The sequence below is a fragment of the Phacochoerus africanus genome, chromosome 5, assembly GCF_016906955.1.
Source record: "Phacochoerus africanus isolate WHEZ1 chromosome 5, ROS_Pafr_v1, whole genome shotgun sequence".
Taxonomy (NCBI): domain Eukaryota; kingdom Metazoa; phylum Chordata; class Mammalia; order Artiodactyla; family Suidae; genus Phacochoerus; species Phacochoerus africanus.
Window position 1 is genome coordinate 85254856 of NC_062548.1, and position 23964 is coordinate 85278819.

The 23964-nt window shown below is 37.1% G+C and overlaps 1 protein-coding gene across 3 annotated transcripts in view; it reads right to left on the reverse strand.

Moving 5' to 3' along the window:
• Positions 1 to 414: 414 nt before the first annotated feature.
• The window catches only part of REL (REL proto-oncogene, NF-kB subunit), a 36746-nt gene continuing 13196 nt past the window's right edge, over positions 415 to 23964 (reverse strand). Inside the window, exons 4-10 of one of the 3 annotated variants that reach the window (XM_047782014.1) lie at positions 17618 to 17709; positions 6472 to 6612; positions 4815 to 4919; positions 4496 to 4708; positions 3209 to 3277; positions 2714 to 2785; positions 416 to 1313 (exon numbers count right to left, since the gene is read on the reverse strand). In XM_047782014.1, the coding sequence (XP_047637970.1) occupies positions 568 to 1313; positions 2714 to 2785; positions 3209 to 3277; positions 4496 to 4708; positions 4815 to 4919; positions 6472 to 6612; positions 17618 to 17709 (1438 nt within the window). In that variant the 3' untranslated portion in view covers positions 416 to 567. Of the gene's footprint in view, positions 1341 to 2713; positions 2786 to 3208; positions 3278 to 4495; positions 4709 to 4814; positions 4920 to 6471; positions 6613 to 17617; positions 17710 to 23964 lie in introns of all 3 variants that reach the window. The other 2 variants (XM_047782016.1, XM_047782015.1) reach the window with 2 other exon arrangements.

The following is a 23964-nucleotide window of genomic DNA, read 5'->3' on the forward strand; positions in this document are numbered from 1 at the left end:
CAACCCGTCTCAAATTGTGTAGTACTGCAGTACTTGTACAGTAAAAAAAAATCTGTGTACTGCACAATGGACCACACAGTTCAAACATGTGTTGTTCAAGATACTCTCTCTGATAAATATGTTTTTGAACTATCATCCCTAAAACATAACCAAAAAACTCCCTTGTGTCACAGTTGTAGTCAGAGAAATATAAAATTTTGCATCTACATAGATAAAATCAAAATGGTGACAACCTTTAAAGAGATTGAATTCTTTTTTTAGAAGTTTCCTTTATTTTGTTTTTTATTTTTTTAATTTTTTATGGCTGCACCCACGGCATATGGAAGTTCCCAGGCTAGGGGTCGAACTGGCGCTCAAGCTGCCAGCCCATGCCCCAGCAAAGTGAGATCCAAACCACGTCTGCAACCTACATGGAAGCTTGTGGCAATACCAAATCCTTAACCCACTGAGCAAGGCCTGGGATTGAACCTGCATCATCATGGACACTGGTCAGGTTCATTTTCACTGAGCCACAATGGGAACTCCAAGAGATTTAATTAATTCACCATTTAAATCTTACAAGTTAACCTAAAAAAACTCAAATGCAAATGAGTCACTCAACTGTTCATTTTGCGTAGTGCCAATACCTGAATACTGACTATTTTGAACAAAACCATGACTGTTTGGATTAGTACTGTTTGATGGTCCTGACTCATTTATCATACTGTTATCTGCACAATTAAAGTCAGATCCCTCAAATGCCTCTGACTGGGAAACAAAAGCAGTAGTACTGGAGCTGGTGACTGTTGACATACTGGAAGAGGACATCTGATGGAGCTGTCTCAAGTCTCTTGGGTCTAACACTGAATTACAGGAAGGGTTTTCAAGATTCACGCTCACAAGTCTCGGATTATCGGTCTCCCTCATGCTGTCGTTACTGGGCGTTATCATGTTCACAGGACAATGAGGCAGCATGCTGGCATCAGAAATACCATATAAGTCAGCTGGTGACACAGACGATGCTTCCATTCTGCCTATGTCATTTGTATTATTATAAATGCAAGCATTAGAAGTATTCAGATCATTCATAACAGGCATTTCCAGGAATGGCGTGATAACATGTGAATTAGAGGAAAGGGTCCCTGGTGAGAAACCACTCAGTGAATTTGTATTGACTGAGCGTGAGGTGGGGCGGGCCACTGACGACCAGCTTGAAGAAGGCTGAGGTACCATTGTGGGTATGGTTGAAGCAGGATGTGACAATGCACTTGAGATGGATGAGGAATAGTAGGATTCTGCTTGACTTGAAACTGGCCTGGATGTTTCAGTCAAAACTGCACCATGAGAAAACAAGTTTGATTCTGTGGGAGATGAAATGTATTTTTACAAAACTGAAATGAATGAAATTATTAAAAGTATTATTTCTAAATTAAAATTACATAAACACACTAAAAATTTTTCAAGGAAATTAATGTAACATTTCAAATAAAAATGGTAACTATTACAGGAGTCCAGAATTGACTTCTCTAATGCTTATTATTTCACAAATACCTATAAAATAATTTTGGTTATTTTGGCATAGAAAATTTCATTCCAGTTAATTGTGAAAATCTAATTTCCAAGGTCCTATAAAGGTATTTTGGGAGTTCCTGTCGTGGCGCATTGGAAACGAATCTGACTAGGAACCATGAGGTTGCAGGTTCGATCCCTGGCCTCTCTCAGTGCATTAAGGATCTGGCGCTGTCGTGAGCTGTGCTGTAGGTCACAGATGCGGCTCAGATCCTGTGTTGCTGCAGCTATGGTGTAGGCTGGCAGCTGTAGCTCCGATGAGACCCCTAGCCTGGAAACCTCCATATGCCACAAGTGTGGCCGTAAAAAGCAAAAAAAAAAAAAAAAAAAGGTATTTTTGAACTGTGAAAGATAAATATCAGAATTTCAGTTAATGGGTCTCCAAAGAGTCAAAGTCATTTCATATTCTCCAGTTTTAGGAGAAAAACTGAGGGATGGAGGAAACATTCATTATCGATGATTGAAAAATCCACATAAATTTCTAAGCTATAGTAAGATATAACTCACTCTAAGGCACTACAAAATTCCCAGACAGAAAAAAAATGAATTATCATTAACATTGTAAAACTATACTTTAATAAAACTTTAAATAAAAAATGGAGTCTGTATTTATTTACATGTTATATGACTGCTGTGCATATTAAACTAAGAAAAAGTACTGATTTAAGAATATAAAAAAGAAGAAAAGATTTCTAATTAACCCTAGCAGAATGATCTAAATCAGAAATTGGCAACCTGCTTTTGTGCAAAGGGCTGGATAGTAAATATTTTAGGCATGGTGGGCCATAGAGTCTCTGTGGAACTACTCAACTCTGCTGCTCTGGTATAAGAAAATCATCCATAGACGATATTCAATCAGATGGACTGTGTTATAGTAAAACCTTACAAATAAATAAAGATAGGCACCTGGCAAGATCTAAACCATTTCTTCCATGACACACTGTAATTAGTAAAATCCCAAACAATAAATCCCCCAAATTTAATTGTAGTTGCCAACAGGACACTTTCAGAAGCTGAGATCTATTCAATCAATATTCTGAGCATGAAAAAAAAATACATGAGTAGATAGACTATATCAAAGAGGTGGTTTTCATTCTTAAGAATGAAATTCCAATATCCTGTGCAAAGCACTGATCTCAAGAAATTCTGTATAGGGAATAAATACCTTTTTTGATGAATCTTCCTTCTCCCATTGTTCCTAGGGGATTAGGTCTAGGTCTTTCAGGAAAATTAACTCCTGCAATAAAATTTTTCCATTATTATAAATGCAGTTTGGGAGTTCCCGTCATGGCTCAGTGGTTAACGAACCTGATGAGTATCCATGAGGATGAGGGTTCGATCCTTGACCTTGCTTAGTGGGTTAAGGATCCCGCATTGCTGGGAGCTATGGTGTGGGTCGCAGCTGTGGCTCAGATGTGGCATTGCTGTGGCTGTGGTGTAGGCTGGTGGCTACAGCTCCAATTAGACCCTTAGCCTGGGAACTTCCTTATGCCGCTTGTGCAGCCCTAAAGAGCAAAAAAATTACAAATGCAGTTTGAAAAATAATAGTTATCAGTTAAAATATGAAAAACTACATAAAGAAAAAGAAACCCCAAAAAACAAACAAACAAAAACCCTCCTCAAACTTATTTAAATACAAATCAATCCAAAATGTTCTTACCACAATCCTGCCACAGTTTCTGGAAAAGAAGAGTTGTTTTTTGTTTCTTTGCTTTATTGCCATATGTATCTGGTTAGAAAGAAACCAGGAAAGCATGTGAATCATTATGGGATTATGCTTCCTCTCTTTTAATAAATATATAGATGTTTTAGTTCTATATAGAAAGTACGTTAAATAAATGTTCATAAAATGGGTTTATAAGTGTCACAAAGTATGTCCCAAGTCAGTAATAAAGGATTTTTTCTCTTAGTAAAAAAACAGTCTAGGGGTTCCCATCATGGCTCAGTGGTAATGAACGTGACTAGTATCTATGAGGACGAGGGTTCAGTCCCTGGGCCCTCTCAGTGGGTTAAGGATCTGGTATTGCTGTGGGCTGTGGTCTAGGTCACAGATGTGGCTGAGATCCTGTGTCGCTGCAGCTGTGGCACAGGCCAGCGGATACAGTTCCTAGCCTGGGAACTTCCATATGCTGGGGGTGCAGCCCTAAAAAGACCAAAAAAAAAAGTCTGTAATAGTCATTTAATTTTCTTGTAACACCTATGAGTCACCAGTGTCAATTAAGGCAGTAAGAGCAGATAAGGACCAAAATGGAGACCACTTTTTTTCTGGCCACACCTGTGGCATGTGGAAGTTCCCAGGCCAGGGATCTAACCTGATAACACTGGATCCTTGACCCAATGTGCCACCAGGGAATTCCAGAGACCACTTTCTGAGTGACAAGTTTGCCATCTATCCAGAGGACACAGTAAGGACCAAAATAGAATCTCAAATATAAAATAAATTTTGATAAACAGTTTAGATACTTTGAAATTATTCCAGGTTCCTTTTCTAAGAAAGAGGTTCACAGAGCAAAAAAAGAACAGTCAAAAATCAACCAAAAACTTTCAGGAAAAGAACCATAAATTATGAATAAGCATAACTGTATTCAAATATATCTTACAAGAAAATGTTATTAGTAGGACTAACTTTAAGAAATACATAAAACAGGAATTTCCGTCGTGCTCAGCGGAAATGAATCTGACTATCATCCATGAGGATGAGGGTTCGATCCCTGGCCTCAGTCAGTGGGTTAAGGATCTGGCGCTGCTGTGAGCTGTGGTGTAGGTCGCAGATGTGGCTTGGATCTGGAGTTGCTGTGGCTGCAGTGTAGGCTGGCAGCTACAGCTTCAATTTCACCCCTAGCCTGGGAACCTCCATATGCCATGGGTGCCACCCTGAAAAGACAAAGGGAAAAAAAAAAAAAAAAAGACAAGACATATATAAAACCTTAACATAAAAAAGCCATACCTTTTTCATCTGGCAGATATCTAAAATCCATAGATTCACTAACTTCCTGGTCAGAAGGTCTCCGTAACTGCATTTTTACTGTTACTGGTTCTATTATAGCTTTGCAATATGGTGGAGTCTTGAAAACGATGGCTACTTGGCGGTGTACATCGGCTTGTGAAAAGATACCTTTTGCCTCCCAATCATTCAACACAAACCGAACTTCTATGTCATCTAGGGAATATAAAAGCAAATAACAATGGGAAAACAAGGTAAAATCTATTAATCTAAAATATATTCCGAATTTAATGAAACAAAAAAGAAACAACAAAAAAAATACCTTTCTGTACTTTGTCACAGAGTAGAAATATTTCATCTCCTCCTCTGACACTTCCACAGTTCTTATTTACACGACAAATCCTTAATTCCGCAGTATTTGGAGCACCTACATATAAAGGTTTTTTTTTTTTTTAATGGGTTGCCATGTTAGTAGTATGTTTTATTCCTTTTTGATGGACAGTTTTAGGAAAAAAATTTATAGGATAGACAAATGCATTAGTGTATAAATAAAGGACACTAAATACCTTTATCATCCACATCTACTTCTTTCTTTTCCTAAGGGCATTGCCCAAACTACTTTAGAGCCTTATGACTTCATTTCTAGGCAATGACATGTCCTCTAATTAAATCTCTGTGCTTCCAGGAGTTCCCTTGTGGCCCAGTGTGTTAAGGGGCCAATGCTGTCACTGCTGTGGCATGGGTGTGATCCCTGACCCAGGAACTTCTGTATGCTATAGATGCAACCAAAAAAAAAAAAAAAATCTGCTTGCTTCTAAATCCTGATTCTTCCTATCCATCCTATACGCAGTCACCAGATTAATTTTTTAAAATTATGACCACAACCCTATGGAAATGCAACTCTCATGCTTCCTATAATCTGGTCAATATTTTTCCAAAAACTTTCTGGCATTCAAAGCGCTCCGTGATGAAGATACTCTGATCTACCTATACAGCCCTCTGTCCTGGACACTATCCTTCTAACATGCAAAACAGGTGAAGTTATACATCATTGGTGGGTGCATATATAAGAGTATACACACAGACACAAAGATAAAACATTTGAGGGCAATTTCATAATCTTTTAAAACTTTAAATATCCATATCCTTTGATTTAGCCTTCGCCAACATTTCTACTTCTGCAAATTGATGCTAGAGAGATTTGCACAAGATATGCACATATAGGATATTTATTGCAATACATTTTTTTTTTGTCTTTTGTTGTTGTTGTTATTGTTGTTGCTATTTCTTGGGCCGCTCCCGCGGCATATGGAGGTTCCCAGGCTAGGGGTTGAATCAGAGGTGTAGCCACCGGCCTACGCCAGAGCCACAGCAACGCGGGCTCCGAGCTGCGTCTGCAACCTACACCACAGCTCACGGCAACGCCGGATCGTTAACCCACTGAGCAAGGGCAGGGACCGAACCCGCAACCTCGTGGTTCCTAGTTGGATTCGTTAACCACTGCGCCACGACGGGAACTCCGCAATACAATTTTTTAAAGCAAAAAGAAGAAAGTGAGAAGGAAACAACCCAAATGTCTTGTAATAGGGTCATGATTTAGTAAAATTATGATACAGCCATATAAGGAAATATGTAGCTACTGAAAAGAATAAGATACCTCAAAGGAAAGGAAGTTCAAGATATGTTGCTAAGAGGAAAAAAAAAAAAGTAAAAAAAAATCAATGACGATTTTTCAAAAAGTTGCCAAAAACATACTGCTTGTATGATGATGATCACAAGGTATTTGCATATGCATGATGAAGAAAGTGGTAAAACATCTTGGAGGATGAGATTATAGGAGATTTACTCTCCTTGTTATCAAAATCAGTAATGTTTGAACTTCTCCTATAATGAATACATTATTTTTCTAATTACCAAAATACTTTAAAAATCATTTTTAAAAAGCTAAGGCTGCATATACAAAAAAATAAATTACTTACGGTTATCATAAATTGGATTAGAGACAACAGGAGGTAGAGCACTTGTCAAATTACCATGTTCATCAGGGAGGAAAACTTGAAAACATAATCTCACCACATTGAGGTCGCAGTCTTCAATATCAAGCAGCTGTTGTTCAGGAACTGAATAGTACATTAAAAAAAAAAAATACAGAATAGTCACACAGAACTAAAATCCTGCTAAGCCCCTCTCCCTGCCCAATACAGGCAATAACCCTGAGCAGCATCTGAATCTGTACTAATGAAAATAGAAAGGTACGCTATTGCCTTTTATCTTTTTCATTATGTGGTCACTACTAAACATAGTTAAGTTACAGCCATGGTCAGGAAGTCACCTGGAATTTAGTGCAGAATCTAAAATTGACATAAATCAAATTTTTACAAAATGGTTGCCAGTTACATACAACAGAGAGTAGGCATTCATTCATTAATTTAACAAATATGTATTTAGTTAACTCACATGTTAAAGACTCTGTAAATTATCTCAAAAATCTGCATAAAAATTACTCTATTTTCCAGATGAGGAACTGATTTTAAAGAAATTAAATTACTTGTCCAAAGTGTCATACCTAAGAAGTGTTATAGCAGGAATTCAAATTCAGGCCATTGAATTGAGAACCTTTGCTCTTAAAAATTTATTAGAAAATATTACATAAATTTTGCATAAAAATGACATATACAGGAAAATCTAAATAAAATTTAGATCAATATTTTAGGGATTAAATACTAACAGGGATACTAGGTGAGGTAAGGCAGATAGTTTCCTTAAGAAATTTTATGGGCAAACTAGGTTTACTTATTTAAAAAAAACCAAAAACCTATAGTAGGGAAATTTTACAGTTTTGAAAACTTTTTTAAAAAACATTTTTTTTTTTTTTTAATGTGTGGAAGTTGCCAGGCCAGGGATCTAACCCGTGCCACAGCAGTGACCCAGGCCACAGCAGTGATAACACTGGATCCTTAACCTGCTGAGCCACCAGAGAACTCCCTAAAAACATTCTTTATAACAGAATATAATATAATGACAGTTAGATAAATTGCTATTTAAAAGAAATCTAGGAGTGTCTGTCACGGCTCTGCAGAAACAAATCTGACTAGTATCCACGAGGACTCAGGTCCTATCCCTGGCCTTGCTCAGTGGGTTAAGGACCTGGCGTTGCCATGAGCTGTGGTCTAGGTCGCAGACGTGGCTTGGATCTGGCACTGCTGTGGCGTAGACAGGGCGGCTATAACTCTGATTTGACCCCCAGCCTGGGAACTTCCATATACCGCTGGTGCAGCCCTAAAAAGACAAAAAAAATAAAAAAGAAAGAAATAAACTAGTTTCAAAGGAAAATATTACTGGCTTTTCAAAAAATGTAATTCTTTCAATCAACCATAACTAACATAGCCATATTTTTAAAAACATGAAATACACACATTAAATTATATGAAAATTTTTATTTTTCAGAAAGTATTGAAATTTGAAATACTAAATTTAAAACAGATAAAACTTAAATTCTTTAGTTTTATATTTAGCAATAAGTAATAAAAAATAACAATATAATTTTGATTATTTTTATTTAAACTACACTCAGTAGCTATCACAACATAAAGAATTATCCCATTATCATCATTCTTAAGCCTAGCACTTGAAAGAGCCTACAAAAACATATTTGTACAAAAGGTCAACTGTCATGAAACAAACACCTGTACCACAGCAGAATCCTCTACTGGCACAAGGAGGTAGGCAATGAGAGATCTACCTCTTCAAAATCATTTTTTTAAACAGCAATATAAATTACTATAAATTTATATCATTTATAAATTTATAATTTATAACTACATAAATTTTATATAAATGTATATAAATTTCAAGACAGTCATGTTTCTCAATTCCAAAGATGAGTAATCAATACGCACAAAAATAAATTAGTTAAGTGCTCTGACAAGTTTAAAAACAGACCTATGTGAATGGATAAACGAATTGTGACAGATATACAATAAAAAAGAACTGTGGATATGAACACAAATGTGCATGTATATCAAAAATATTACGTGAGCAAAAGGAACCATACAGAAAATATATGCTTTATACTTTCATTTACATGAAATTCTAGAAAAGACTGATTGATGGCAACAGAAAGCAAACAGCTGCCTGAGGCCAGAGCAAGGAGAGGGAATTGACTGGAAAGTGGACCAAGGAAATTTTCTAAGTAGTAGTGGTGGTAGTGGAAATATTCCTTATCTGACTGCGGTCATGTTACATTTATCTGGGTGGATCCTACTATATAATCAAGTCTTTAAGAAAAATTTATTTAAAACCTTTTAAACAGCACATAAAAGAAGAATAAACTGGTTAATAAACCAGGAATGGGAATGGAGATATTTTTATAAATCGCAGTATCACAGAAACCCAGAGAGGTTAAGTTCAGAATAAGCAGCTTCTTTTTTCCAGATAGAGCTTGTCAATTTTGTGAGAAGTGGCTAAGAGGACGAGGACATGAACTCTCAAAAGACAAGAGACAAAAAACAAAGCAGTTCAGGGTCTGCCAAGGATGGGGGATCTGATAAATGCTCAGTGCTGTGGTTGGAGCTGTACCCTAGAAGTAAGGGTGAACTAGATGGAAAGATGCCAGACCTCATAAGGATGAAAGCCAAGCTTCAAATACCCTAAATTATTTACTAATAAATGATCTGGGACTGCTAGTGTAACTAGCCACCTACTACAAGAAAGTCTTCCAAAGGGAGGTAACACCCTCTACCTAAACAACCTTTCATATAGCATGACTGGTACTCTATTTTAAATAAGCAGGTATAGAGTAGACAAAGTAACTTTTTTTAAAAAAGGAAAAACAACAGACTATGGAAACAGACCACAAAGGCTCCAAATAATTAAGTTCCCAGATACATGATTTAAAATAACTATACTTAAGGAGTTAAAAGATAATATTGAGAGTTTAGTGGAATAATTGAAACTATTAGGAAAGGAACTAAACAAAATTCTAGAACTGAATAATACAATAAACTGAAATTTAAAATACCAAATTTATCAACTGTTTTAGGAAAATACTTTGTGTCTTGTCTTTCTATAGCCAAAGACTAAAATCTATTTACCAATTTTTTTATGGCATGTGCAAGTTCCTGGGCCAGGGGTTGAACCACTGCAGTGACAATGCCAGATCCTTAACCCACTGTACCACAGTGGGAACTCCCTATTTACCAATATTTTATACTGAAAGTTTTTGAAGTGTTGATTTATATTAAATCCATTTGAAATGTGATTTTTTTAATATGGCAAGAGGTAGGAAATTCAACTTAAATAACCATTTTTTCCAGCTTTATTTCCTCTCTTTCTCTTGATCTGACATGCTACCACTGTCATATACTTAACTCTCATGCTGTCTTAGATCCATTTCTGGGCTCTCAATTTTACTCCATTGATCAGTCTATTTATTGTTACCCCAACACTACTTAATTAGTACTTCTTCATAATAAACCCTAATATCTTGTAAGTATCTCGTCACAATAAATCTTAATATCGGATAAGGTCAGCTTTTCATCATTTTTCCTCTTCTATAAAGTATCCTTTTCCTGCTTAGCATCATCTATCATGTTTACCGAAAAATCTTGTGAGGAGTTTGTGTAGAATTTCACTGAATGTCAATTTAGGAAAACATGTTATCTTTATTTTTCAAATTATTTTTTATTCAAGTATGGTTGCTTTACAACGTTGTGTTAGTTTCAGGTATACAGCAAAGTGATTCAGTTATATATATATATATCTACTCTTTTTCAAATTATTTTCCCATATAGGCTTTCACATAATATTGAGTTGAACTTTACTGAACACATATACCTATCTATTTAGGTATTCTCTATTATCTCATAACAAAATAATTTTATCGTTTCCCCTAAAGAAATCTTGATAGTTTCTTAGATCTGTTGCTATGTATTTTATATTTTCTGACAATATTTCCTTTAATTATTTGCTATTGATGTACAGAAATACAATTGACTTTTGTGTGTCAATTTTTAAGTTTTCACTATAATAGCTTCCAATAATTAGTTTTATTTCCTCATTTTACATCAGGTCTCTGTGCACTGGCTACAGTCTCCACTACAATGCTGAATAGAAATGGCAAGAGTGCACATCTGTTTCTCATTCTTAATACTAATGAGTGCTAAAGATGTATCCTCCACTTAGGGTAATGCTTGCTGTAGGCTACTTAATATATACATATCGTTCTATATCACGAAATGCCGTATTTTATTGTGCAATGTGAGAAAATGATAGGTGCAGAATCTAGCCAGAAAACATGTGAGACAAACCTAATTCTCTTAAATTTCTCTTAAACTAGTTTAAAATTTCCCTTTATACTTGATCAAAAGGATTCACACAAGGTAACAATTATTCTCCTTAATCTATCTTTAGAAATAAATGTCACTTCTTAGCCCTAAGAACAATGTATATGTAGTAAAAATTTCATTTTTATCAAAAAGATATTGTCATGATTTATTTCTTTTGGAAGTAGAAATTAAAATTTTAAAATCAATTATAGCACCTACTAGCTCTGGGATGTGCGACTTTTCCAAAATTCTAATTACTGTCAAATATCACTGAAATTTAAAAAGTAATTAAGAGAGCAAAAATATACAGTATATGGGTTAACAATTTTAAGAGCTATGTCTCATTTAAGAAAAAAAGGTTTAGAAGTTCCCATTGTGGCACAGCAGGACCGAATCTCACTAGGAACCAGGAGGTTGTGGGTTTGATCCCTGGCCTCACTCAGTGGGTTAAGGATCCGGCGTTGCCGTGAGCTGTGGTGTAGTTTCCAGACGCGGCTCAGATCCCAAGTTGCTGTGGCTGTGGCATAGGCTGGCACCTGTAGCTCCGATTCGACCCCTAGCCTGGGAACCTCCATATACCGCGGGTGCGGCCCTCAAAAAACAAAAAACAAAAAACAAAAAACAAAAGAAAAAAGTTTAGTTATATTTATGTTACTTAAAATGCAAAATTATAATAAAAGCTAACATTTAAGCACTTGTGTACCAGGCAAAAGGTAAATGGTCACAGAGGTCTATAATTAATTTACTCATTCTTTTGGCATATTTATTGAGCTTCTAATATGTGCTACACATTAAAACAAATGCCAGATAGAGTTATGAAAAGGCAGTGCTGGCTCTTAGTGAGATTAAAGTCTGGATGAGAAACAGATACATCAACTAAAATTATATCATGTAACATGAAAAATGTTGTAATGGGAGTATGTTCAAAGAATACTGAAGGCACAAAAGAAGGGCCCCAAGTTCTGCAAAGGGTAATAAAGAAGGCTTTCTAAAACGACTGCAATGAAGTCATGCTTTTTTAAGCTTTAAGTTGTGAGGGAAGGCTCTTATTTTCTTTTTCTTTTTTCTTCCTTTCTTTTTTTTCTTTTTAGGGCCGAATCCAAGGCCTATGGAAGTTCCCAGGCTAGGGATTGAATCAGAGCTACAGCTGCTGGCATACACCACAGCTATAGCAATGTGAGATCCAAGCTGCATCTGTGAACTACACCACAGCTCACGGCAATGCCAGATCCTTAACCCAGTAATCAAGACCAGGGATTGAACCGCATCCTCATGGATCCTAGTCAGGTGTGTTAATCACTGAGCCACGAAGAGAACTCTGAAAGGCTCTTATTTTCTTGTATTAAATCAGACTTTAGAGAGAAGAACCTATTAGAGACTACTTGTCTTTTTAAACTGTATTGCCTTTTAGACCACCAACATAAAGTAATTCCCCCAAACTCAACTGCGAAACAGTCTTTATGCTCTCATAGCAACTCAATGCCCTCTGTACATGGAAAAATAGTAAAGTGACTAATAAAACAGAATTTCAAATTCCTTATAAAAATCTTATGAATTTTAATCACTGAATATTAGAATTCCTTATATATCACTAGACACATAGCTAGAAAATAATTTAAAAATTTCCCCTGCTTTTGAAGAGTCCCCGGTGAAGTCTAACTGCCATTTTTTTTGGTGCCAGCTAAATGGACACTGTTAAAATTTGATATTGGAGTCCTTAATTAAATTCCTCAATTTAGACTGTAGCATATATTAGGTGATTTGAACATGTATTTTACATGAAGCCTCAAGTTTAATACTAGACTGCTGTATGTCTATGCTTGCAAGAGACAGTTCCTGTTTTAAAGAACTAATGGCAAGAAATATAAGGACTTACCTTATAACGTACTAGATACGTGCAAAGTAAAAAAAAATTTTTTTTTTTTATGGCCACACCTGAGGCACATGGAAGTTTCTGGGCTAGGGGTCGAATTGGAGCTGCAGCTGTCAGCCTACACCACAGCAATGGCAACACCAGATCTGAGCCACATCTGAGACCTACGCTGCAGCTTTCGGCAATGCCAGATCCTTAACCCACTGAGTGAGGCCAGCGATTGAACCCGCATCCTCACAGACAGCATCCTCACAGACACTATGTTAGGTTCTTAACCCACTGAGCCACAACAGGAACTCCTAAAAATAACTTTTAATAGTCTTTATACTTTCATACATTTGACTTTAGAGAACACTGTCGTAACAAGATAAACAGATTCTAAAGACTAGAATTTGTAGATCTTACTCTGCTAAACATTTCCAATTCCACTGTTTCTAATATAAGTATATAACATATACTATATAATACAAAAACAAATTGAGCTAGTCCCTTTTAATTCTTTACCAGTAGAATTCTATGTTAAGTGATACATCTATTTAAAAAGTATTGGTTCAACTCTGACAAATATCTAAGTGGTAGAATTTATTAGTATTCTGAAAATAATATAAACAACGTAGAAAGAACAATTCTATAGTTGAGATCAGATTATTTTAATTAGTTTTTAGAGTTTAGAGGTTTGTTTTTTTTCCAGGGGAATTGATGTTATATGTTTTGCTTAGTATTAGAAATGCACATTTTAGGTTTTATTTCAATATTCTAGGAAAACAATAAAACATAATTATTCTACTATGAAAACCATATCAGAATAGAAAATGAGGCCTACTTTAACCATCCTATTTAAGTTTATAACCTGTCCCCTAACTACAGATTCCTGGCTCATTATTACATTGCTGTTTTTTTCCCTTGGCACTTTTCGTTGTCTAATAAATTATACACCAGTCTGGTTAACTGTTGGTCTCTTTCCACTAGAATACTAGCTCTTTAAAGGCAGGAATTTCTGTCTTTTCTCTCCACTGACTTATCCTGAGCACCTAGAACAACCTAGGACTACCGGTATAAAATAAGGTAAAAATCTGTCGAAGGAATGAATTCATACATATTTAAGATGGGTAAACTACTGTATACAGGTAGAAAACACATTACCTCAAGGTACTTAGTTGTGAAGATTGGTATATAACAGTAATACGAATACACTCTTTAGGTGTCAAAGTGAAATATAAACAAGTTCCATCAGAGACCATGTCTACAATAAACATGAAATTCATCTCAGGAAACAACTGCTGAAGAATTAAATTACCTAATAGTTGTCACACAGCTTTTAATGATCAATAGCTGAGTGAATGATATAATTAGGATACAACTTTGGGCTTGAGAGAACTGAAAAGGCTTTCAGGGCATTTCAGGTAGGAGAGGAACTTGAATATTTTCGGTAAACAAGTACAAACAAGGCATGATCATTCATTTGCTCATTTATTTTTTTTCAACAAATTTTAATTAAGCCTCTTCAATGTATGTGACACTGGTCCAGGTGCCAGAGATGCACAGAAGACAGTCTCTACTTTTCAGTCTTGCAATTTAGTGAGAGAGAAACATGTAAATAAATTTATACCAAACCACATTAGCGTATGTACAGAACTTGGGGAAAACAGATTAAATACTTCACTCTGAGATGGTCACAGAAAGCTTGAAAGAAGTGCTCCTTAAACTTGAGGGATGAGCAAAAAGAATTCACCAGGCAGACTAAGGCATTCCATGCAAGAAGCTACGTATATAAAGGCATAGTAGCAAGAAAAAATATGGCTAATAATTCAGAATGGCAACAAGTTCAGATGGCATGTGTGTTTGAGGGAGGAAGAACAGGAATTTGAGGCAGCAGATGATAGCTAGATATGGCGCTGGAATGGAAAATAAGGATCAGATTAGGAAGGGCTTTAAAAATGCCATGTTTGAGAAGCTGAATCTAGTAACTATATCAGAGTTTCTCAAAGTGTTGTCAATGGATCTGCTGCATTAGAAATATCTAGAGTAGACATTTTCAAATTGTAGTTTGGGACCTACTGTCATAAAATTAATTTGTGGGCTGCATAAAGCATTTTCTTTTTCTTTCTTTCTTTTTTTTTTTTGTCTTTTTGCCTTTTCTAGGGCCGCTCCTGTGGCATATGGAGTTCCCAGGCTAGGGGTCTAATCGGAGCTGTAGCCACCAGCCTACGCCAGAGCCACAGCAATGCGGGATCCGAGCCGCGTCTGCAACCTACACCACAGCTCACGGCAACGCCGGATCCTTAACCCACTGAGCAAGGCCAGGGACCAAACCCACAACCTCATGGTTCCTAGTCGGATTCGCTAATCACTGCGCCACGACGGGAACTCCAGCATTTTCTAAAAAAGAAAGGAAGGAAGGAAGAAAAAAGGAATAGAGTGGAGAGCGTATTGCACATACTAAGAGTTTAGGACCCACTGTCATAAAATTAATTGACTGGGTTGGACATGCATCTTCTTTAAAAAAAAAAAAAAAAAAAAAACAGAAAGGAATGGAATAGAGAGTATGTTACATGTTAAAAAAAACAAAACTAAATAAAACACAAATACTGCGAAAGGCCAACAGGAAGGATTGGTCTTTCCCCAGACCTGTATTCAACCAGGCAGCATGGCTGAGATAAGACCATGTGCCTGAGAGCCCCAGGCTACCTGTGTTCAAATCCTAGTGCCACCAAGTATTATTTCCTTAGGACAATTTCCAAAAGTGGAAAATTTCTGGATCAAGAGTAAGGTCATTTAAAACTTTTGATTCATTACTAAAGTAAAAGGCCAACTTTTTTTGGGGGGGGGGCAGTACCTGCAGCATATGGAAGTTCCCAGGCTAGGGTTGAATCACAGCTACAGCTGCCAGCCTACACCACAACCACAGCAATGCGGGATCCAAGCCGAGTCTGTGACCTACACCCAGCTGACGGCAATGCCATATCCTTAACCCACTAAGCAAGGCCAGGGATCGAACCTGCAACCTCATGGATCCTAGTCGAGTTTGTTAACTGCTGAGCCATGAACGGAACTCCCAGAAGGCCAACTTTTAATTAGACCATCAAGTCTAGATGTAATATGAAACAGGGATAAAGTGGTATAAAACAAGACTGTAAATAATAGCTACCACTTATTAAGAATTTTTTGTATGTCAAGGAGTAAATATTGAGCACTTTATGTACACTATCTTATTTAATCATCCAACAACACTGCTTTACAGAAGAGATAAACCAAAGCTTTGGTAACATAACTTTGCCAGTCATGTAGCATATACAAATGGCAGAGCTGAAATTCAAATCTACATCTCCTAACTCTGGTTCCAAGCATTAAAAAGGAGGAGGCAGGAGTAAGAAGGCAGATGGGCCATCTGTGGAAGTTCGGGGCTTTAGCGGTTTTCATTTTTACCAATCCAGAATGAGGCATGAGGTTAATAACATACACTCATACAGCACTTTGAATAGTTCCTAGTGCATAAGTGCTTTACATATTTTACTTCACTTAATTCTTATAACCTATGAAGTAGGTACTATTATTAGCTCTGTTTTATAAATAAGGAACTGAAGGCAGAGAAAATTTAAGGAAATTATCATATTAAGAGCTCAAAGTATCTATTCAATGGAGTTTCCCCCTCCCCACGGAGTTTTTTTAGTAAACTGAAAATAACTTAAATGTTTATTAATAGATGATTAGATAAACAAATTACAGTCTATCCAAACCATAGAGTACCATTAAAAAGTAAGCCAGAAATATAAGAACTAACATGGAAAGATGTTTAAGATATATTCCTGAGTGAAAAGAAAGGAGCAGTAGATTAGGAAGTAAAACATGTTTCCAATTGTATAAAGAAGCATGTATACATATGACACATGTATAAAGGAAATTCTAGAAAATTTTACATCAAATTTAAGAGTAGACTTTTATGGTAAGACTAAAGGAATAGAAAGGGACTTTTGCTTTTAGTATGATACTAAATATGAAAAATAAAGACCTAGTGAAAAGAGATGCAGATCTGATAATTCATAAAAACAGTACTTGTCTGCGAGCATATTAAACTATCACCATATCCCTTAAATTATCTTCATACATCCAGGAAAAACACAAACCAACAATGTAAGACTCTCTTACATATGACAAAGAAATCTATTCTTTGGAAATTGTATAACTGTTCAGTACTTGAATTATGCATATTTAAGAAGCTACAGATGACTTTACAACGGCGACTACTGTAGAACAGGATGTTAGCATATTGCTTGGGAGTCATTTTTCTATTCAAAAAATATAGCCCTCACCTATTCTGCAGCCACTGTGGCACAATTACCAAGTGCTACACCAGATAGTGCCTCCCCAACAAAATCCAATGAACAATAGATATTTAGCTGTGTACACAAATACACCACGAAAATATATCATATAGCTTCTACTATATATTTCACACTGGGATTAATTTAGGTTACACTGTTGAATATGCCCTTGAGATAAATGTACTCCAATACCTTATAACCACAGTGCCTACTCAACATTCAGAGAGGGGAGTGTATATTGTCTGTGGAGTGGTGAAAAGATGGCCACATTCACAAAGAATCAGAATATTTTTGAGACGGTTTTCTCATAAAAAAAATGACACTCTTCACTGATAGTAGAAAGCTCTGTCTGAATGAGAATTTTTTTAAAACTGAAACATTTTAAATACACTTCATTCCTCTGACACAAGACACGTATGTAAGTGAACAGAGAACTTAAGACAGCTTTTAAAACACAGGTTCAATGGCACATTGTCAATCAACTATACTTTAATTTAAATATGTAATAAAAAAAACCCCACAGGTTCAAGATACAAATAGAAATCACTTAATACAAATAAGTCAATACCCAAATAATAGAAACAATTGTATCAAACATACTTACCATTGAAAGGATTGATTCCTGCCCGTATTCTTGAAATAATAGCTTCTTTTACTTCTTTTTTTTTTACACATCGAATACCCAAATTTTGAAAACTAGAAAGAAAACACAACTTTCAAATTGCTGTACAGCTAAACACAAGGACACATAAATGAGGTTTTACTAAAGAATACTGCCTAAAACAAGCATAGATCCAACACTGAAGAGTCACTGTACTGTTAGATGGGGTATTAAAAGCATGAAATACATTTCCAATTGCTATGGTAAAGATGTGAGGATAAAAAATGGGGTTATATTTCTAAGGGAACTGTTAAAAGAAAATTAGCATATACTGTATCACTTTATTTATTTATTTGTCTTTTTGCATTTTCTAGGGCTGCTTCCTGTGGCATATGGAGGTTCCTAGGCTAGGGGTCAAATCGGAGCTGTAGCCACCAGCCTATGCCAGAGCCACAGCAACGTGCGATCCGAGCCGTGTCTACAACCTACACCACAGCTCACGGCAACACCGGATCCTTAACCCACTGAGCAAGGGCAGGGACCAAACCTGCAACCTCATGGTTCCTAGTTGGATTTGTTAACCACTGCGCCACAATGGGAACTCCAGCCAATACTGTATCACTTTTACATATAGTGTTTTTACAGTTATATCTTACTAACATGCCTAATCTAACATAGCAAAGCAGACAAAGATTAATAGGAAATAATAGGAAAGTGACACCAAAAAGCTAAAATTCACCTCCCAAATTCAAAATCAAATCAATAAAATCTGTACATTTGGTAATGTAAAGCAAAAGTTGTGAAAAAAAAATTGCCCACAGGCTGACACCTACAGGTATAGTTTTGCTGAACTCATAAAAGTATTGACTACACTTTTAAAAAATGTTCATAGACTACCAACATTTAAAAATCAGCTAACTGTATATAAACATCTGGACTTCCAGCTTCTCTTGGACATTTTAAAGGTCTGGCAACAATAAACTGGCACAGAAGCACCTGGCTGGAGCTGAGCACCTGCAGCCCTGTTTACACAGGGCTTTCCAGTTTACCAGTCGTTGCTAGTCCCCTTACACTTAAGTCTTTCCACTCCACGGACATCTGGCTTTTGACTTCACATGACTTCACTGCTAGTAGCACAGGCATATGTCTTAAGCCATACCACATGAAGTTATAATAATCATCATAAGAAAGCATCTAAATATATATTTTTTCATTAGAGAGATATTTAATACTAACAATAATATTTAACAACATTTTCAAAATGTCATTATGGAAAATTTCTCAACAGCTACAAATATTACTAATTTGCATCTATGCAGTATAGATGATGGTGGTGGGAACTCCCCTACCACCACCAGTCATACTTGTTCCCACATGGAAAAACCATGACATCATTAAAGTTGGGTGGGTGTGAATAAGGAAGCAAAACTTGATTATAATAACATTACTATTTGTTCAAACCTCACATGGCCCTTTGCAACAGGAGGCCGCTTGCCCTGTGTGCCCCTTCCATGCTTTGGTGTCTTATGTTTATGATCTTCATATTCACCACTCCTGATTTTGTTAGCACCTAAAATACCTTCAACATTTCCTCCTCCTGCCTCTAATAATTAAAAAATAGGAGAGTTCCTGTTGTGGTGCAGTGGTTAAGGAATCTGACTAGGAAGCATGAGGTTGCAGGTTCGATCCCTGGCCTTGCTCAGTGGGTTAAGGATCTGACGTTGCTGTGGCTGTGGTATAGGCCGGAGGCTACAGCTCTGATTAGACCGCTAGCCTGGGAACCTCCACGTGTCATGGGTTCTGCCCTAAGAAGACAAAAGACAAAAAAAAAAAAAATTAGACAAAGATCTCCCTTCTGGCCAGATGCAGCCCTAGAAAAGATGAGAAAAAAAAAAAAATCTTGAACACATAATCTTTTTTGAAATCCTGAAACCATAATTCTCTTTCTCAAAAGTATTCTATTCTTTTGAAAGATTTTTCAAGTGGTTCTCACTTTTTTTTTTGACAAAAGATTTTACCTTAAAGAACTCTTCGTTTTAATATATTTATACAATAATTGATCGCTTCACCTGAATAATCATATTTGACTGCGATTCATACACTGAAATTGTGACATGAGGAAACCAAGGATCACAGAGATTAGAGATTATGTGAATCAATTTTTCATTCATTCAGACTCACTCCACAAATTCTGGGGTTCCTACTATGCACGAACAGCTCTGGTAAGTAATGGGAATATACACTCCCTCTTCTTATGGAACTTACAGTCTAGAGCAGTGGTTGGCAAACTATAGCCCACAGACTAAATCTTGACCACCACCTGTTTTGTAAATAAAGTTTTACTGGAACACAAACTCTTTTGTTTGCATGTTGTCTATGGGTGCTTTCATGCCACAACAGCAGAGTTCACTGGTTGAAACAGAGACCACAGGGCCTACAAAGCCTAAAATATTTACTATCTGGACTTTTATAGAAAAAGTTTATGTTGCTCTCTAATTAAGGGATAACAGTTGTTAAGTAATCACACACAAAAATGCTAAACCAAAGCCCTGACAGGTGTTATAAAGGAGATACACATGATGTCACAGAAGCCTAGGATGGGAGAGCTGATCAACTATGTGACAGTTACAAAGGTCACTGAGAGAAGTGAAGAGATTCAAGACCTATTTAGGAGGTACGTGTTAGTGAATTCTATGTGTGCATGTCTGTGAGGGGGTTGTCAAGGATGACACCTATGTTTGGGACATTTATAGCAACCAGTAAAATAAGGTACATTGGAAGACCAATTTGGAGATGAAAGAGGTTATGATCAGGGTAACATCATGGTTTGGGGGGATATTCTATTTGAGGTGCTTTTGAGATATTTAAGTATGTCAAAAAAGGGGAGTTGCAGAGTACCCCTTGTGACTCAGCAGAAATGAATGTGACTAGCATCCATGGGGACACAGGTTCAATCCGGGCCTTGCTCAGTGGGTTAGGGATCTGGCACTGCCATGAGCTGTGGTGTAGGTCACAGATGTGGCTTGGATCCAGTGTTGCTGTGGCTCTGGCTTAGGCCAGCAGATACAGCTCTGATTTGATCCCTAGCCTGGGAACCTCCATATGGCACTGGTGAGGGCTTAAAAAAGACCAAAGTGGGGGGGGGGGGCAGTTCCCTTGGTGGCTTAGTGAGTTAAGGATCTGGAGTTGTCACTGCTGTGGCCTGGGTTTGATCCCTGGCCTGGGAACTTCTGCATGCTGTGGGTGCAAGATAAAAAAACAAAAAAAAAAACAAAAAAAAACAAAAAAATCAAACTTATTACCATTTCTCACTGAAAGGAACCACCAGAGATCCTTAAAACACACACACACAAAACAACTGATTTCAAGGCTGGGGCAAGAAAAGTACACTTCAGTCTTAAACACTGCTGTGTCAGAAAGTAAAGAACTGCTCAAAGAAAGAGGGGAAATGTCAAAAGGAGAGAGCAGGGAGTTCCCGTCGTGGCGCAGTGGTTAACGAATCCGACTGGGAACCATGAGGTTGCGGGTTCGGTCCCTGCCCTTGCTCAGTGGGTTAACGATCCGGCGTTGCCATGAGCTGTGGTGTAGGTTGCAGACGCAGCTCGGATCCTGCGTTGCTGTGGCTCTGGCGTAGGCTGGTGGCTACAGCTCCGATTCGACCCCTAGCCTGGGAACCTCCATATGCCTCGGGAGCGGCCCAAGAATTAGCAAAAAAAAAAAAAAAGACAAAAAAAAAGGAGAGAGCAAACAGTTTAAAGGTGCTTGCATTGGTCAAATTTGGGTCAATTTGAAAATCTAAATAATAATGCTAATAATGAAGTAGCATTCAATCACAATAAATTGAATATAAGAATCCATGAGTCTAGAACAGTACTTTTCTAATGAGGTAGGAGAAGATGGGAAAGTTTTTCTTTTACAACAAAATGCCAATTAATATCACCAATGGAAAAACACTGATAATCACACCTTCTGAAACATTATTTTGAGAATAACACAGCATCACCTCTGTAGATTTCTTGTCCAAAATTAAATTTCAGGTTAACATGAAAATATTATTTATGGTAACACATTGAACAACACTCTTCAAAACAAATAACCTGAACTCTTCAAAAATGTTAATGTCATGAAAGACCAAAAAAGGTTTGGGAAACTGTTCTAAATTAAAAGGAGACTAAATATTAGAGTGTGCGATCCTTAATGGGATCCTGGATGGCAGGAAGAGGCAGGACAGCTCCAACAGGCATTGCTGGACATAATTACAGTAGTCCAAAAATTTAAAAGTTTGAGAAGGAAGAGCCAGACAAGTAAGAAGTAAAACAGGAGAGTTTGTTTTCATAAAATCAGAAATCAAAGAATAAAAATGTTTCAAGAGAGGAGTAATATACAATGTAAAATGCTATTGGGAGGTCAAATAATATAAACAGGAATTATTTCTTGCCAAGTTTGTGTAACTAAATATTTTATGTTTTGTGTTGTAAGTAAAAGAAGAATGTTTTTAAAGAATATTTTCTATGGAGTTCCTGTCATGGCTCAGCGATTAATGAACCCAACTAGCATCCATGAGGACGCAGGTTCGATCCCTGGCCTCACTAAGTGGGTTAAGGATCCTGTGTTGCCATGAGCTATGGTGTAGATCATAGACGTGGCTCAAATCCCACGTTGCTGTGCCTCTGGCATAGACCACTGGCTTCAGCTCCAATTGGACCCCTAGCTTGGGAACCTCCATATGCCACAGGAGTGGCCCTAAAAAACAAACAAAAAGAATATTTTCTAAAGGTTACTAAAATATTTTCTAAATAGAATTTAAGGAGGCTACTAATTTTTTCCTGTTGAAATGTGTTTCATTTTTCCTCCAAGGCAATACAAGTTCATTATAAAAAATGAATTATAAAATAAACACCAGTTAAGAGAACATAAAACCTCACAATTCTTCTACCCAGGGACCAACTATTATCGACATCTTAGTGTTTATACTACCATGAATACGTACACTTTTTTCCCAGGCTAGGGATCAAATCTGAGCTGCAGCTGCTGCCCACAGCCACAGCAACTCAGGATTCAAGCCACATCTGTGACCTACACCACAGCTCTCGGCAACACCGGATCCTTAACCCACTGAGCGAGGCCAGGGACCTAACCTGTGTCCTCATGTATACTGGTTGGGTTCGTTTCTGCTGCGCCACAACGGGAACTCTTGCAATATTATTTTTAAGGCTAAATAGGAATACACCGTATGGATGTGCCAGTTTTATTTAACCAATCCCTTTCTGTTTATTATTTGGCTTTCCTCTTTTTGCCATTACAAAGCCTCAATGAACATCATTATAGCTACATGTCTGAACATGCTTAATTAGAAATTATTTCCTCAGGGAGTTCCTGCTGTGGCTCAGCAGAAACACACCGACTAGTATCCATGAGGATGTGGGTTCCATTCCTGACCTTGCTCGTCAGGTTAACGATCCAGCATTTTGCTGTGATCTGTGGTGTAGGTCTCAAATGTGGCTTGGATCTGGCATTGCTCTGGCTGTGGCATAGGCCAGCAGCTGCAGTTCTGATTCAACCCCTAGCTTGAGAACTTCCATATGCCACACCTGCGGCCCTATTAAAAAAGAAAGAAAGAAAGAAAAAAGAAGTAATTAGTTCCTCAGGAAAAATTCCTAGAAGCAGAATTGCTAGTTCAAGACACTTTATATTTTTCAGGCTTTTGCTGTGTAATTGTTAAAATGCCTACCAGAAAGATTTTATTAATTTACATTCTCACCAATAGGATGAACAGACCCATCCAGCAGTCTCACCAACACAAAGTGTTATACAATTTTTAAAATCCTAGAACTGTTTTAATTTTATAAGTGCTCTTTTCAAATAATAATTACAGTTTTCCGGTTGATTTTCTCATATCTGGCAATTTCTCTCTCTCTCTCTCTCTTTTTTTTTTTTTTTTTTTTTAGGGCCACACCTGCAGCAACCAGGCTAGGGGATGAATCGGAGCTGTAGCTGTCAGCCTATGCCACAGCCACAGCAATGCTAGATCCAAGCTGTGTCTGCAACCTATACCACATCTTGTACCAACATGAGATCCTTAACCCACTGAGCAAGGGATCAAACTTGCCTCCTCAAGGATACTAGCTGGATTCTTAACCCAATGAACCACAATGGGAACGCTGTATCTGGCAATTTTTAAGTTAACTATTACTGAAAAGACATAGCAAAAATTTATAAAAGAATGTCTTTCATGGAGTTCCTGTCATGGCTGAGCAAAACGAATCTGACTAGCATCCATGAGGATGCAGGTTCGATCCCTGGCCCTGTTCAGTAGGTTAAGGATCCGGCGTTGCCATGAGCTGTGGTGT